This window comes from Gambusia affinis, linkage group LG23, assembly GCF_019740435.1.
Source record: "Gambusia affinis linkage group LG23, SWU_Gaff_1.0, whole genome shotgun sequence".
NCBI classification, from domain to species: Eukaryota; Metazoa; Chordata; class Actinopteri; order Cyprinodontiformes; family Poeciliidae; genus Gambusia; species Gambusia affinis.
In genome coordinates this window covers 15,802,376-15,817,786 of record NC_057890.1, presented here as the reverse complement: position 1 = coordinate 15,817,786, position 15,411 = coordinate 15,802,376, and the positions used below count along the sequence as shown (strand labels likewise).

The 15,411-nt window shown below is 38.0% G+C and overlaps 1 protein-coding gene across 4 annotated transcripts in view; it reads right to left on the bottom strand.

The window, feature by feature from the left end:
- Positions 1-1,912: 1,912 nt before the first annotated feature.
- Positions 1,913-15,411, bottom strand: part of mtpn (myotrophin) — a 162,827-nt gene continuing 149,328 nt past the window's right edge. For 3 of the 4 annotated variants that reach the window (XM_044108760.1, XM_044108758.1, XM_044108759.1), the window contains 3 exons: positions 11,234-11,344; positions 10,598-10,681; positions 1,913-3,102 (listed from right to left, as the gene is read on the bottom strand). In XM_044108760.1, coding sequence (XP_043964695.1) covers positions 3,004-3,102; positions 10,598-10,681; positions 11,234-11,344 — 294 coding nt within the window. In that variant the 3' untranslated portion in view covers positions 1,913-3,003. Of the gene's footprint in view, positions 3,103-10,597; positions 10,682-11,233; positions 11,345-12,858; positions 13,189-15,411 lie in introns of those variants that run through there. The other variant, XM_044108757.1, reaches the window with a different exon arrangement.

The window sequence follows — 15,411 nt, the reverse complement described above, 5'->3', positions numbered from 1 at the left end:
AATTTCTTCTTTTTTTTTTCTTAGAATTGTTCAACTTTGGGGGCTCAGAGATGCCCTTATTTTTTCTAGAAAATTTCGATGTTTTTGACTTAAATTTGGCCCTGAATTTTGCTATTTACGACGGCGTAAATAGCACAACGGTTTCCGTCATCGTTTTTGTTAACGATAAACCCTACATCCTTGTGACCTGCGCATGCGCGCTTTCACACCTGCTACGGAAAAGTTTCACTTCAGTCTGTAGCTCTCAAGGTTGTTTGCTGGCTCAAACAACACAAAGACAGTAAAATTGGCTCATTTTTATTAAGCAAGAATGTAACTGTCAACCAAAGACGGAGCTCGGTATTCCCCGGTTGTTCTTGTTGAATGTAATCTAAATGAGCAGAAATACGACGGTGAGGACAGAGATGCCGGGGTGTGAGGTTGTCAGAGTACTAGAGCCATTTTTACATTAATGTCTCCCCACATGGCTTTAATTGATTAGTATTTGTTCTCAGTCTGATCAACGCTGCAGCTCCGTCTCTCCGCCTTCCTCTTGAACGCGTTCGTCTGACTCGACCTGATGCAACTTTTCTCCGCAGCTATTGATTTGCCTCCACTCCACAGACACCCTGAGCAGATTATTCATTACCATCTCGCGTCATGTGGACATGCAGCATTCTAACGTGAGGGAGTTTGAAATTCTGCTCAAAGTTTCTGAAGTGTCTCAAAGCAAGACAACACTTAGGCAAAGTTTTTTTTGATTTGGGAACATGAACAGGGATTTTGTTCTGTTAGCCAAATGCAAGTGCATTTAGGTAATGAGAACACAAGTGAAAATTGTATTTGAAGGAGAGAGCGTGATACCTGGACCAGGAAGAAAATGCTTTAAAGTCCCTTTATTCAGCCAATTATTTCTGTTTTACTTCTCTTATTTCCCTGTTTTGTCTTTTAGTAATCACCATAATGAAATAAATTGCAGACTTCTGTCCAGGTCCCTCTTGAAAATGAGTTCTAGATCTCAATGGGGTTTACCTGGTTAAATAAAGGAAATAAAATAAATAAAGAGAGTTTCATTATCTCTCTTTAGCTGCCTTTATGAATTCTGGTTGTGGCACAATATGGTCTTTTAATGTAATCTGAGTTTACAAACTCTGCATTTTATTCCATTATTTCATCCCATAATTGTTTTAAAGAAACCTTAAAATAGTACAATACAGAATGATATAAACACTAAATTAACTTAAAAAGAAATAAGCTTTAGGATTATACTTTGTAACAGGATAATTTCTGTGTAAACCACATTAAGGACTTACCCGTTAGCTTACCTACAGTACTTATTGAGGTGTCAGGATCAACTTTGGCCTTTTACTCAAAGCCAATTTTAGCTTCTGGGAAAGAGGCCTGTAGCAGTAGGCTAAAAGCGTCAATGTGACAGCAGTCATCTGAATTCACACACTTCATCTTGTCAGACAAAACAGGAGAGAAAGATTAGGTTAATTTAGGCAATTATATCACAAATAACCCAAATCTAATCCGTCTGCTTTGATGTGCTCTGATGACTTTAGTTAAGGTGAAGATGGGTCATGTTAAGGTAAAACTGTCATAATAACATAACCAAATGCTAGAGAACATGTCCTGGCAAGAACAGTGAGCTAAATTAAAACCGTAAAAAGAACAAACAAATTGATAGTAAATAAACACGGCATGAAAAAAAGGCAATAACTGGCTTTTTTTCCATGGCTTGTGAATTTCCTCCAAACTCTTATTTAGGTTTTGCTTCAAAATCTTCTCAATATCTACTTTTCCTAGTTAACTTTTTTCCTTCCAGTGAACTTTCCAATGCTTTGGTTCTTCAGCAAGTTGCTCACACTCGTTTGTGGAAGGTAACAAGACTCGTCAAGGCACTCTTATATTTAAGGAAACAAACAAAACAGTTTCTGTAATGTTTTTATTGGTTTTTACAGACTTTTGTCACGACAAAGTCAGTACAACCACGTTTTAGTTCAGTACATACTTAGCAATTCATTTAAAAGCAACCAAGAGGACAGCAACCGTTTTGTAGCAGAAAAGCAGAAGCAGTTTTGACATGCAGCAAATCAGGCGAGGTCTCGAAGCAAATCCAAGGCAAGGAGATTTATAAGCAGCCCCATGATCAGGTTTCAACTCTAACCCCCGTTTACCCATCATTCTCAGCAACCAGAGCCCATCATATGATACAAGAAAGCTAATGCAGTGAAAAAAGGAGTTATGCTCTGAGAAAAAAGAAAAACAAACTCACTCAGAGGGAGAAATTTCATTTTCATGTTCTGTTAGCAATTTTTCAACAGGTTATTATTTCAAAACTGCAACATTCAAGTCTTTCTAGTTACCCAGCATGGTGATTGGTCAAAAAAGAAGGAAAAAAAAAATATGCAGATTTCAAACTCATTAAATGTCATCTGATATGCGAGTAATAGGCCTAAACATGTTTAAGAAGAAATAGTTTGGTCTATCAATGAACAGGCTACATATTCTATTTATTTATCTTAATGAAACATTAGATCCTTGAATTTTAATCCGTCTAATTTATGACAGTGCAGTTACTGTTCAAAAAACTGGCCACATGTAGGAAAACTGGAAAAATGAACATTACTAATCTATTACGGTTGTTTTGTTTTAGTTTAAGAGACGGTAGAATTTCAGATGCATATTTTAGTGCTAACCAGACAGAACTTAACTTCTGGTCTGAACAGTGTTACATGATCCAAGCCTAACAACTCCCCCAGTGTTTGGTCCCTAAGGGAGGCTATTATGTGTCACTTTGCTGACAGGCAGAGGCCCAAAGAAGAGAAAATACATTCCCAAAAACATGGGAAGAAAAAGGTTAATGAAAGTCACCAGACAGACAAAATGAACCTCCAACAAACAGACCAAAGCAGTGGTAAGACAGAGGTTGACTGGAGTAAATGGGGTGAGGCCGTCTTTTGTCAGGGGACCACTGCATCCATCTGCAGGTCCGTTCATCCACCTGTCCAGCCGCTTCCCTTACTTGGGTGCCGAACCTTTGAGCAGCTCCAGAATGGCGCCACTCTCACAGTCAAAGGCAGATATGCCTTGTGATGATTTTATGTGTTTGTCTGCTCCCTGCAGAGGTAAAGGGACAGGAATATTACATATAAGCACACAGAGTCCTACTTGCATCTAATCATCTTATTTCTGATGGCGCATCCAAACACTTCAGGTGAACAGAAGTCCAACATGAGGAGGGATTATAACCAAACAGCTGATTGCACACATAAGCTGTTCCATCTGCATGATGGCATGTAAGGAGAACATAAAATTTCAAGCACTTGCCATAGATTTACAACCAACTAATTTAGGTGATTAATCAAGTAATCTGATTTTTTTTTTTAATTATCCCATCTGGAAGATTTCCATTTACCCACTCAGGCTTCTTAGAATATGTATGGTGCAAATAAACAACTTGTGTTTTAAAATAAGAAACTACATACTGTATGGCCTAAAATTCAATAACAGAATTCCTTTAGTGAACACTTATACTTCAAACGTGAAAAGTTCAGCTTGACTTAATATCAATACAGGGAAGAGCTGATCTGATAAACCGATTATTATTTTTTATACAGAATTTGAACCAGGGGACCTAAAACATTTAAAGATATCTTTTTTTTTATCTGAATGCAAAATGTATATTTTCTGCAGTTTCTGCTCCAAGTGTTCTTTCTGCAAATTGCCTGTTTTGATTCTGCAGTTCATGATTTCCAATCGATTGCTAAATGAGTTGATTATTTTAATAATTGATTCCGCTTTTATTGCACTACTGCACTGGTACAGTCCATGCACATTATTATTGTTAATCATTTATTTTTTACATACATTCTCAACACTAAGAGCTTTCTGTGATTACTGTTGCACCAGAATTTTCCTTTTGTTGGACAATAAGCACCATTTCTATTTTATGACTATTAGTATCTGGAAATATTTAAATTTAAATATTCAAATCTAGGTGCTGCTTTTGTGATTTTCCAAGCCATTATCATGCTGATAAAACACAGAACAGCCATTGTCCCATTCAGTGACAGGTGACAGTGTTTGGGATGGAAATCATGCAGAATGGTGGGATTTTGTTAAACATAGCCTGGTCACTCCTGTCTTGGCTGCTTTCTTTAATCCAGTGGCAAACGGCCCCTGGCATTTATAGAAGAGGTCCCAGGCTATTTAACAAAGGCAACACAAACAAGCCTTCACTTTTATTCTTCTCCGATTCAATCACTAAGGACTTGCTTGTCAGCCTGTCTTAATCCAAACACGACACGTAAAACCGCGAGAGATGCAAGGGTCCAAATCCATGTAAGCCCACAGCGATAGCAGAATCAATGTGAAAGAGCAGAGTGGGGACGCAATCGTTTGGAGAACCAGAAACCCTCATACGATAACGGATAGAGAGCGAGACAGCTGAAATCAGCTGCAGTGGTGACGTGGGGAGGAGCATGACGCCTCACCCTGTTAACACCGGGGCTTCCAGATCCCAGGCAGACAGCGTTTACCGTTGCGTGGCGGAGCAGGGCATCGACAACAATGGCACGGCGTGGTGCTGTGTCGTCGTTGGAGTGCAAATTCCCCATTCCGGGAGCAACAGAGCACATCCAGAGTTGGGAGAGATTTGGCAGGGCTGGATGCCCCGTCAGATCTACATCTCTAATTGGCAAGGAGATGAAAGACTGAGCAAAAGGGACTTTTGTCAATTCATTCACACTTCCTAGAACCACGCACCTGTGAGCGCTCTAGTTAGGTTAAGTTCTGGCCTTATAATACTTGAAGCATGACAACTCCTTGTATTTTCTTTCTAATTAAACAAAGAAAATTTATAAAAATGTGCACATCTGTAAGAAGAAAGTTTAAAAAAAATCCCTAAATGCATTTAGTCAACCATGCAAACAATTACAAAGGTCATCTGTGTCAACAGGAGCTCTAAACTAACTAATTTAGGCTCTATAGTGAAAGATGTACTGGATTCAGCTTATAGAAATGTTTTTTTTTTTAACTATACATCAGTTAGTGATACAAACTGAGTGGGGATGGAACTGATAAGGCTGAAAAACATCTCAATAAGTGTTTCATATCAGGACCCTCATGAGCAAAGGTCTACAAACGAACCTTTTTTAGTAACTTTTCAAAGAAAAACAAAAGTGAGTACAGAGAGTGAGGTTTCAAATAAGTTTTCTTAAACCTGTAAAAGATTCCATAGTTTATGAAAGATAAAAAAACAAAACAAAAACAAGAACAGAATGGGAAATGGAAGCTTCCACCACAGACTGTTAGGAGTGAAGCTCTTTAAATTTCAAGAGCAGCAGCATTATCTTTCCTGTACTTTAATAATACTCAGAAGGTCGCCTCTGTGCGATTCATCTTACCTGAGACAGGAAGGATTCCTGGACAGAAACTGAAATACATTTTCTCTGATAATGTCTGTGTGCTCTCCTGATATAAGCTGCAGCCTTATCCACCCAGCAAACACTCGTTAGCCAGTATAAACACAGTGATAAGGTGGCCGTTGTGTCAGTAAACCCATCCAATTGCTGTTTCATATCATGTACACAGTAACCCAGCTTGGTACGCTCTGCTGAGCTTAGTGACTGAAAGGCAGGACAAAAAGATAGGAAGCAGCTCCATTTCCCCATTGTTTTTTCTCTCTCCAGCTCCGGGGAAGTCATTAGTAGCTGGTTCAAAATGAAACCTAGTAACAGACTTGGACCTCATTTAGCAGTATGGATCAACTATCAATACTCTTCCTGCTGGGGAACGAAGCTGAGAGAAGCCCCCCAACATCGTAATAAGCATCTTTTTCACCCAACCACTAAACACATCTCAAAATATCTGAGCAACTAAAAACATATGTGCTACATGTGACATATTCTGACACTAACAGCTAAGACCTTGAGTTTCTCAGAAGCCACCCAACTAAAAAAATTCCCGTTGCCATTTTATTTCTAATGAGATTCAGTTTATATATATCTGACGTGTGAAGGTCTAAGATGGTTTTTAGAGAGGTGTGATGTCCAAACAACAAACAAGTAAGAAGAAAAGTTGTGTTACCATTCAACTTAGAATATCTGACTTAACGCAGTTCAATCCACCATCTGAAAATATCAACTGCTTGTAATGCACTCCAGTCATCTGGCCCTTATAAGAATATATTTGAGGCTCAGTATTTGTCAACTCACCAATTTGGACATTTGTGTGTAAATCATTTGCAGAAAATTCACAAAGGGGTTTCCCCCGACTGTATTGTCAGCCTGGAAATCACCAGGCTTTACTTACCCCCAGTGTCATTTATCTGAAATAGGATTTTTTTATACACCAGTAACATCTGTCCAATTTTTCATATTTGTGCATAAAGGAGGAGGAGAAAAGGATGCTTACTGGTTATTATTATTAAGTCTTTGGTGCCAAAAACTGATTGAAAATCGATTTATTTACTACATGTTTATGTCTGTTAGGGTTGAGATGGAACTGAACATAAAAGCAGCTCTTTAAACCATTCAGGCAACAAACACAACAGAGACACGATCAAAACTGTCAGATGACTTATTACGCCGCGATAATAACTCAGAAATATAGTTTGGATGTACAGTATTTATATTTCTTTCCTACTTACAGAAGGTTTCTGTTTATATCATAAGTTTGTGGTGCATTTGTATCCTAAAGAAAGATATAAAACTTCAGATATTTCACAACGAGATATAAACATTCTTGGAAAAACCTTACATAACCTTATATTAAATCAGAAAGTATGGCGGCCACCGTAAGAAAGACTTACAGTATTCAATTATGCCGCATAACTGATCAGTACAGTTTTGCGAGCTGTCATAGTCACAAAAGGTTTTGCGAGGGAACGCAAAAGTACTGCGAGGGAACGCAAAAGTACTGCGAGGGAACGCAAAAGTACTGCGAGGGAACGCAAAAGTATTGCGAGGTAACGCAAAAGTAAAAAAATTCCCCATGTCCCCTAGGGGGCTCCATAAGACACAAAGCTACTTTGTGCTGGTTTATCAAATAAAAACCCCAATGCAATGAACTGAAATTAGTTAGTTCAACAAGTGAGCATGCTTGCAAGGCCACAATTTTTACAGTTGACATAAAAATTGAAGCTCATCCTCCTATTACAGCTTCTCAAGGACTAGTGCACCCTCTCCATACTGACACCACTCACAGTAATGAGCTTTTCTCAAGTTGAATAACGATCCGTCACAAACACTCCACTGCCCAAACACTATCCGGTCATCAAGAAGCCGGTGGCTAAGTGAGACCAAGTCTGATGAATAAGAATAGACTCCAGGGGCGAGTGCAGCCAAACTGAAGAGCATCATCATCCTGGATCATGGAGCCACACAGAGCCTCACTGGGTCAGTAACCCAATACTCCTGACCCGCCAAAGAGTCCATTAAGTTTTCATTAAGCCCCTATTGAGAAGAACTGAATGGTCTCCCATGTATGTCTTTAATTATTGGTCAAGCGCTTCAGTCAAGCTACTTGAAATGCAATATGTAGAGTATGCTTTAGAGTATTGACCTTCCATAAGATCTAAGAAAAAGTCAACGATCAATATCTGCTCTTTTTGGAAGCAGAGTCTCACATTGCCCACATTACACATCCTGTGTCTGAAATTTAAAGATGTACCAAACATTCAATAAATTAAAAAACAAAAACAACAGAGATCCATATTACAACATATTGAATAAGTAAAAAAGTATCCGACAGGATCATATTTGGCCAATATTTGTAAAGTCATTTTTGTCCTCAACACTGGTACAGAGAAGAATAAAAAACAAAACATGGGCAAATGGGAAAGTCTTTAAAAAGGAAAGATTATGAGAAAAAGACTGAACCATTTCTTCCCTGTCATGCACGGTTCCTCAAAGAAATGTATGAATTTGTTTGCCCTTTCATTGCCGACTTGCATTTAGCTGGCTGGTCTCTAGGAACTGTATTCCATATTTATGGCAGACCTCTTGCAGCCGGACCACCTTTTGAATAAAAAGTACATTTCATAATTTATTACCAACAGCAGTGCACCATACAGTTAGGGGGCAGGTGTCAACTCCCATGATGCACTGGGAATCCAAGCAATTTCTGTCTACCGACCCCACAGTCATAATCCAGTATTCTCACTGGGCTCAGTTTTAGTCACAGCAGTGAGGTGGCAACCACAGGTCCAACCAGAAAGAGCCTCAGCGCTACATCATCGACTGTGCTGCTGTGTATTCGATCTATTATTGTCATGCTGAGACCGCAGTGGAATACAGTGGAATATGGAATACAGTGCATAGTCGTGAATGTCTTAAGATCCGGCTCCTTTTGGTGACCGCTTACCTTTGAGCTGCCTAGATTATACTAGATTATAATGCTTGTTGTTAGGAACAAAGATGATCACTAGAGGAAAACTTGTTGAGATCCTTTAAACCTTGATCACTCCAGTTCAGATGAGCAGTGCTCACCTCTTGTGCTACCAATTGCTTCGACTTATAGGTCAGCAAATAACCATCACCTGAGGCTTTAAGCGTAATACTATATACAGTGTAATGAACAAAACATACACTACATGTACTTTGATTATGTACAGATATGTAGTTCAATTTGGAATGATGATGATGGAAAAAGGTTTTGCTCAAAGACATGATGGTGATGCTGATCAATCATAGGTGGTACCTGGTCACAATCATCCTTCTGCAGAAACTTTAAAGGTCAATGAGTGGTTGGTTGTGCAACCACTAACTCTTGATGCTAACAGTCAATCCGCCCTTTGAAGCAGATATATAGAAGGTACAAATCGGCCATCTTTAAAGGAAGTTAATGATCATTTTTCTGTGGTCGGAAGAAAGTTCAAATACTGGCCACCAAAATGCAAAATTGATTATTGCAAGAAGTGAGAATTTATTTTGCTGATGTCTTTTAAAAGAGAAAATTCTGGATAAAAAAAGTAATTAGTCATGTTTTATCATTCTTTCATTTTAATATATTGAGCATGGGCAACTTTTTACTAGAAAACAGCCATGGACACACACACATTAATTAAACTTAGCCAAATACAATGGTTTTCAAATAGACTTCAAAATTTTTTAGACCAACAACAACAACAACAAAAATTTAAGCCAGAACATTAGAAAACTATGCTCCTTCTGATTGAGGAAACTCTTTTTCAGACCAACAGTTATTTGTTCTTTTCCTTTCATTAAAATATTTCATGTTTAATATCTGAGCAGATAAAAAGAACATTAAAGTTTTTTAATGTCCCCTTAAGTACTTTCAGTTTTGTTGCTAAAAAGAACAACAAAGGTTTCAACAACATTGCTTAGAAAGACTTGGAGAAAATGTCCCCCTTTATTGTCTAACGTTAATAAGTTTAAATCCATAAATAAAGTGTAATTTACCAAATGACACTTCATGACAATAGTTGTACACATTCATATGAACTCCTTCATGTTCATGAAAGATATTATGTCATGTTTATGACAGTGGCATGTCAGTCTTATGTACACCCCTTCAAAATAAAAGGGTTACCAAATGTATATATTACCAAGTTTTGAGTCTCCATAATCAGAAAAGCAACATTCTTCTACCTTTACGTAACAGGTGACTTTTTAGTTTACTAATCTGCCTTCTTTAAAGAAGAGGAATGATTGCGAAAGGTGTCTTCTTTCACAGGCTCTTCCTTCACTCTGATACAACCAAGATAAAAAGGAAATGTGTCATCTCTTGACTCTAACACATCATTCAGTCAAACATTCAGGTAAGACAAAAACAAAGACATACTTTAAAACCATTCACCGAGAAATGGTAGCTTCGTATTTGATCGCATGAATTTATATTCCGTCATGATGGTGCTATATTGGGTGTTTATTATGAGGCACCTGGCATTCAGTGGAAGTGTTGCAGCTGATGCCAGCTGCAACCTGCGCCAATCACAGCTGCAATTTCTTAAATCTACATCTCCAGTATGAACATGACAGAATACTGAAGGTTCTAAGATTTACAGCAAAGATCGGAGAAAGGCGGATGACAGAAGAAGTTTTGATGAAGGGATGTACAGCTATATTATGTTAATGGTGCTATTTGACAATAATAGTATGTTATAGATACTTTTGCACAGGAAAACCAGTTAACAGGTGGTTTGGATGTATCCCAGGAAGTGAGCTTTTCCATTGTACGGTCTGTTCCTTGCTGTTGTGGGTGGTACATGAGGGTACTGAAAGTTGACCACAGCGGCTCCAAGTTTTCAGTGACTTAAATCACAAGCCAATCAACAAATGTGATCAGCTGTCAAACTGTTTTGGTGCCGTACCCGGCTCAGTCCCGCTAGTGCTACCCTTGAAGAGGGTATAAAAATCTGAGAACAGCCAGGCCGAGGCACGGACTAGGACCGAACCCGTTTAGTGAAAAAGCGCCTTACGTGGCCATCTTTGAGTATTCTAGCATAGCCTCCACAGAACTGTGTTAAAGGACCTTTTGTCTAACAAGTTACCTCATCAGCTCTCACTGTGGACTGACACATCAACAAGCATAGAGTGAAAGACACTGAGGATGCACATTCATTTATGAATAGAGGAATCGTGGCACCAACCTTTTCCAAAAGGATCTTGGCACATTCCTTGTGATCCTCAAAACAGGCATTCATCAGTGGAGTGAGTCCGTGCTTGTCTGTGGCCTGTGGAGACAAAACAAAGGCAAAAAATCTGTTGTTTTTCTTGAAGTCGCCACCATCATACACATAGGTGGTTGTAAATTGTGTTAAGTGTCAGAGTTATTAAGACTTCCATCTGTTTTTTGGAACCTGCAGAAGAAATGCATTTAGGACAGCATAGCAACTCCAGACATGAAGCCAGAGCCTCAATGGAATGGTAATTTTTATTTAATAATAGCCCAGTCAAACTCGACAGCCAAATATATGAGAATTGGCGTCAATAAAACACTACTGACCCACACTCTTTAATTTATTGAAGTTTAAATCTTCTTTTGCAACAAGTATTGATTTAGAAAAAAAGGAGTCAAGCTACAAACTTGATCCCTTGTGGATATAAAAGAACCTACAGGTCAGAAGTCAGATAGTCAATGTCAACTTTTATTTATAAACAGGTTAAAACTGCACAAAAGTGTGAAAATGCTTGGAAAAGGAAGCAGAAGAAAGCAGTAATTTTTCAGTGGTTCGACAGGTAAATTCATCCAAAACTGCATGAGATGCAGTGAAAGCGTCACTTACGTTGACATCTGCTCCTTTATCAAGAAGGTATTTTATCACATCTAATTGGCCGAAGTCTGCAGCGTAATGAAGAGGCTTCCTCCCCTCCAGGAACTGGTTTACATCTTCCGCCTGAAAAAGAGGAACGGATGTTATTCGGCTTTGATCGTAAAACAGAAGCAAACCATTTACATTCAGCAATGTAGCAAGGCCTCACTGTGCTTAATGGGGACTTTACCTGTTGATGCTAAAGGTTTATATAAATAAAAAGTAGGTATTTCCATCATTTATTTTCCTGTTTAGCTGTTCCTTTAACTCAACCTAACTTTGCTTCCTACAGACAAACCAAACCCAACCATGAGAGGCTTCCTCTTTCCTTTACCCAATTAACCACACAGACATGAATCACTTGGTCCTCTGTGACAAAACCACTGAAGTGACATGTTTTGTTTGATTATTCTGTTGAAAATAAAGGCAAATAGGGCTACACTTAACCGAGATGCAATCTCTGTAAAATAATTAACACAGACAGGCAGAGAAATGTTGATTAATACAACAGGTTCATATTAATGTACCTGGGCCACCGTTGTTTCAGATATTTGATTCAACTGAGACATAAAAAGGTAAATATACATTTATTCAGATGCCAATGAAAGCTTTATTGTAACCCATTGGGTTCAACAAAGTTTGAATTAGCATTTGTCATAGTCAAACAATCCGTTATGAAGAGGAAAAAAAAACATGAATAAGTCAAAACATCCAAATTTATCAGATCATGTTAAATTAAAGTATGCATGATTCACTGCTTTCTCAATGGAGAATTAAATCCTGGCTTTCCAAAACCTTAATGCAAGTAAGATCTTTGTTTTTTCATACTATAAATACGATTTCTGTCAACACTGATTTTATTGGACAAAGGAACTGAAGTGGTTCTTTGCATCATGTTTTCATTGGTGTGGGTGGATATGCAGATTTTAAAACTCAGTCTTCCAGCAGGTGCAACAGTTGTGGAATGGCTACAATTTGTGGGAACGCTTTAGGGCATGTTTTGCATAAAAATCTGTTCTGTTTTACGAGGTTTGAACAAAATTTCAAGAACCAGTGCCCGATTAGAAAAGTGGCGTTTCACCTCAAAGCACCACTTTTAGCAGACAGTGACGATAAATTTGAGATGGATAAGCCCACTGTTCTGTGGGCAACAGCTGGGTACCCGCCCACCAACCTCAACAGACACCGTTGGGCCCGTTTGTCCGATTAGCCAGCTAGCTTTTGGCTACACATTTAACAGCTTAGCAATCGCCTAAAAACGTCACATACTTCCTAAACCAGATCTGTTAAGTGCAAACAATAAACTCATTTGTGGTGCAGCACTATAAGTCAGTGCTATTGTTGGCTTGCAAAACCAACAAGTTGCTTCAAAGTAATTATTTTGTATGCTGGCCAAATTAAACATGGACCACACCGAAGCCTCGTCTCCATCTATCATTTAACATATGGACAATATTCAGCTATTAAAAATAAAACAAAGTCAAAGTACAGACGCTGTTTGCTAGCTAGCTAGCCGGCTAGCAAGGCTATAGAGCCTTTTTTAAACTTTTCGGCTGAAGCTCTGCTCAGAAATGACACTGACTTAACAGACGTCTTACCGTTTTCAAAATATCTTGAACTTCGTTCACGTCCCCGTTTTTCAATGCCCATATCACTCGATCTATCTTGCGTTCAAAACCTTCCATGTTATGGAGTAAAAAGTTAGCTCGCTAACGGTGGACTAACACTTTTTTGATAGCCGCTATGACTAACCCTAAGGATCAGGTCTGAAAACAGAGTTGCTTAAATACACAGCGTGACAACGTTTACTTAAGTGTGCTAACGCAAATGCTAACTACAGAAGTTCTGAAAGACAAAAGTGGCAAAGGGGATCCGCCTTTCTGCATACCAGAAATGTTTCCGACGCCGTTACCCGGAAGGTAACTTCTGAGGTGGCCTTCAGGTGCGCATGTTAAGTTGAAAGATTCACAAGTTTCTCACAAATTTCTCAAATCTCATTGCTTAAATCACGTTTTCTGTAACAATAACATATTTTGGTCACATTTAAAACATACGCAGTCATAAAATAATAAATATATGCCTGACATAGCGATTCCAACACACGACACATGCAAAAGAGCCGCAAATTCCGATGTGGTTTGAAAGCATTTGAACATTTCAGAGTTCTAGTTTCGTAATGTCCAGCATTAAGGCTATGTTGTTAAACTATACTTTTATGTTCTACAAATTTCACTGTTTCATATAAGAAAAAATAACGAGCAACATGTTTTAACCCTTAAATAAAACTTAATAGTTTCCGTAAGGCTTAATGGCGAGACACGCCGCTCAGATAGCAGAGTTAACATTTCTCTTGATAAGCTTCCTTTTTTATTTTAGGTTGCTGCTGTCCTTACGTTTCGTCAGAATTTACTGACATTTCATGTTTGCTCAATCAGATGCATTTCTTCGCAATAAATTTTCATGTTTAATTTATTTTCAAGTTATAAAAAACTAAAATTTATACCAGCACTGAGATAATGAAAAAAAGACAATGCTGAATTTGTGACTTCACATACATTTGTGCTTTCAGAACTAAAGCTGGAACTACCAGTTTGCATTTAACCAGTATACCAGTGCTAAGTGCTGTAAGAAGCATCTTAGAACTAAAACACTTTCTCTTCCATATTATTGGGTCACAATTTTTAATCATGCTAATAGTATTGAATTAAAAATTGCAGGAGTCTTTTCCAAATGTATCATTAAAATACTTTATTTATGCAAAAGGAACATTAAATGTTCAACTGCTCTGGGATTTGGGGCTGTAGTTCAGATATTTTTTTGATGTGGTGGATAAACAATACCTTGTTGCTGTGGTTACACATCAGAACAACCACCCAAAAGTTAAAAAGTAAGAGCAAAAATCCTTCCAGCTGCACAGCATTGAACACCACAATATTTGGCCAGGAAAAGTGTGAACAAAGGTCAACAAAAAGAATAAATTATAACTGATGTAACAGAGGTATTATTACCTGCTGCCATCATAAGCGGCACAAAATCAACACAAAAATGGTTCACAAGATTAACCTTCTTCAATGACATTGGTCATATTTTAAACAAATGTTTTTTATTTGGAAAATTTTGAATTAAATGTTTCTAAAAACTAAATAAGAATGCAAAAATAGTAGAAATTGTATTTATTTTACTGGAATTATTTGAGGTCTGAACAGCTTAGGCACTGGTGCTTTCAGTGAAACATTTATTTATTTATGCACGTTAAATAAATGTGCTCAAATTATTGTTGTTCAATTACTTTTTTTTTAGAGTGAGATGAATTTATCTGAATTTTTTATTTTTTTTTTACCAGAGCTAGTAGAGATGGTGTGCCGTTTTCTTTCTTTCTTCAAGCGACCGCAGAAATGATTTCTCTGTGGAACCATGACAGTTTTCTGAAAAAGTCATGTCTGTAGACTCACAGTGCATTAAGACAGTTTAAAAAAATATTATTTAGACTGGGTCCTTCGATACAAAGAGTTTTCTGAAATATCAGAATGTATAAATGGAAAGGTGCACGATGAAATGCCAAAATTCAGTTTTATAAATCTCTTACAATGCTGAGCTGTATGAGAGAACAGATGCAATTTATTAGTTTTAACATCTCACATTTTCTTTCATTCAAGTCTACAATACAAACACTATAAATGAATGGTGATGCTCCTTCAGTGTGAAGAAGCAATACCATTTTTACAAGAGGATCATGGTGTAATCCAGACAGTTTTTCCTCCTTGATCCCTCTGAAATGAAATCTTTAGAGCCTGCAGGTGAACATACACTGCAAACTCAACAAGAGCAGTAAAGCATCTACTGCATGTACTACTGTGTGGAGGAAAGATAGAGACGGCCTCATGAAAGGAGTGACTGATGGTCTTTTAGCAGTGCATGGCTTGTGCATCGTAATTTTCAAGGTGCTGAAGGAACCAAAGCGTTCAGTGCAGCAGATGATGGCAGTGTTTGCTACAAAGGTTGTATCTCTTGTCAAATATGCCAGGTAAAGAGCTGCCCAGTCAGTCTCTGATGCAATAAATCAGAAGCAGAGACTTTGTAAGACGAGGAGGAATAAAGTCTTTACATAACCCCGGTGAGTAAAAATCAAGGGCAGCGTGACTCAGAGTTCT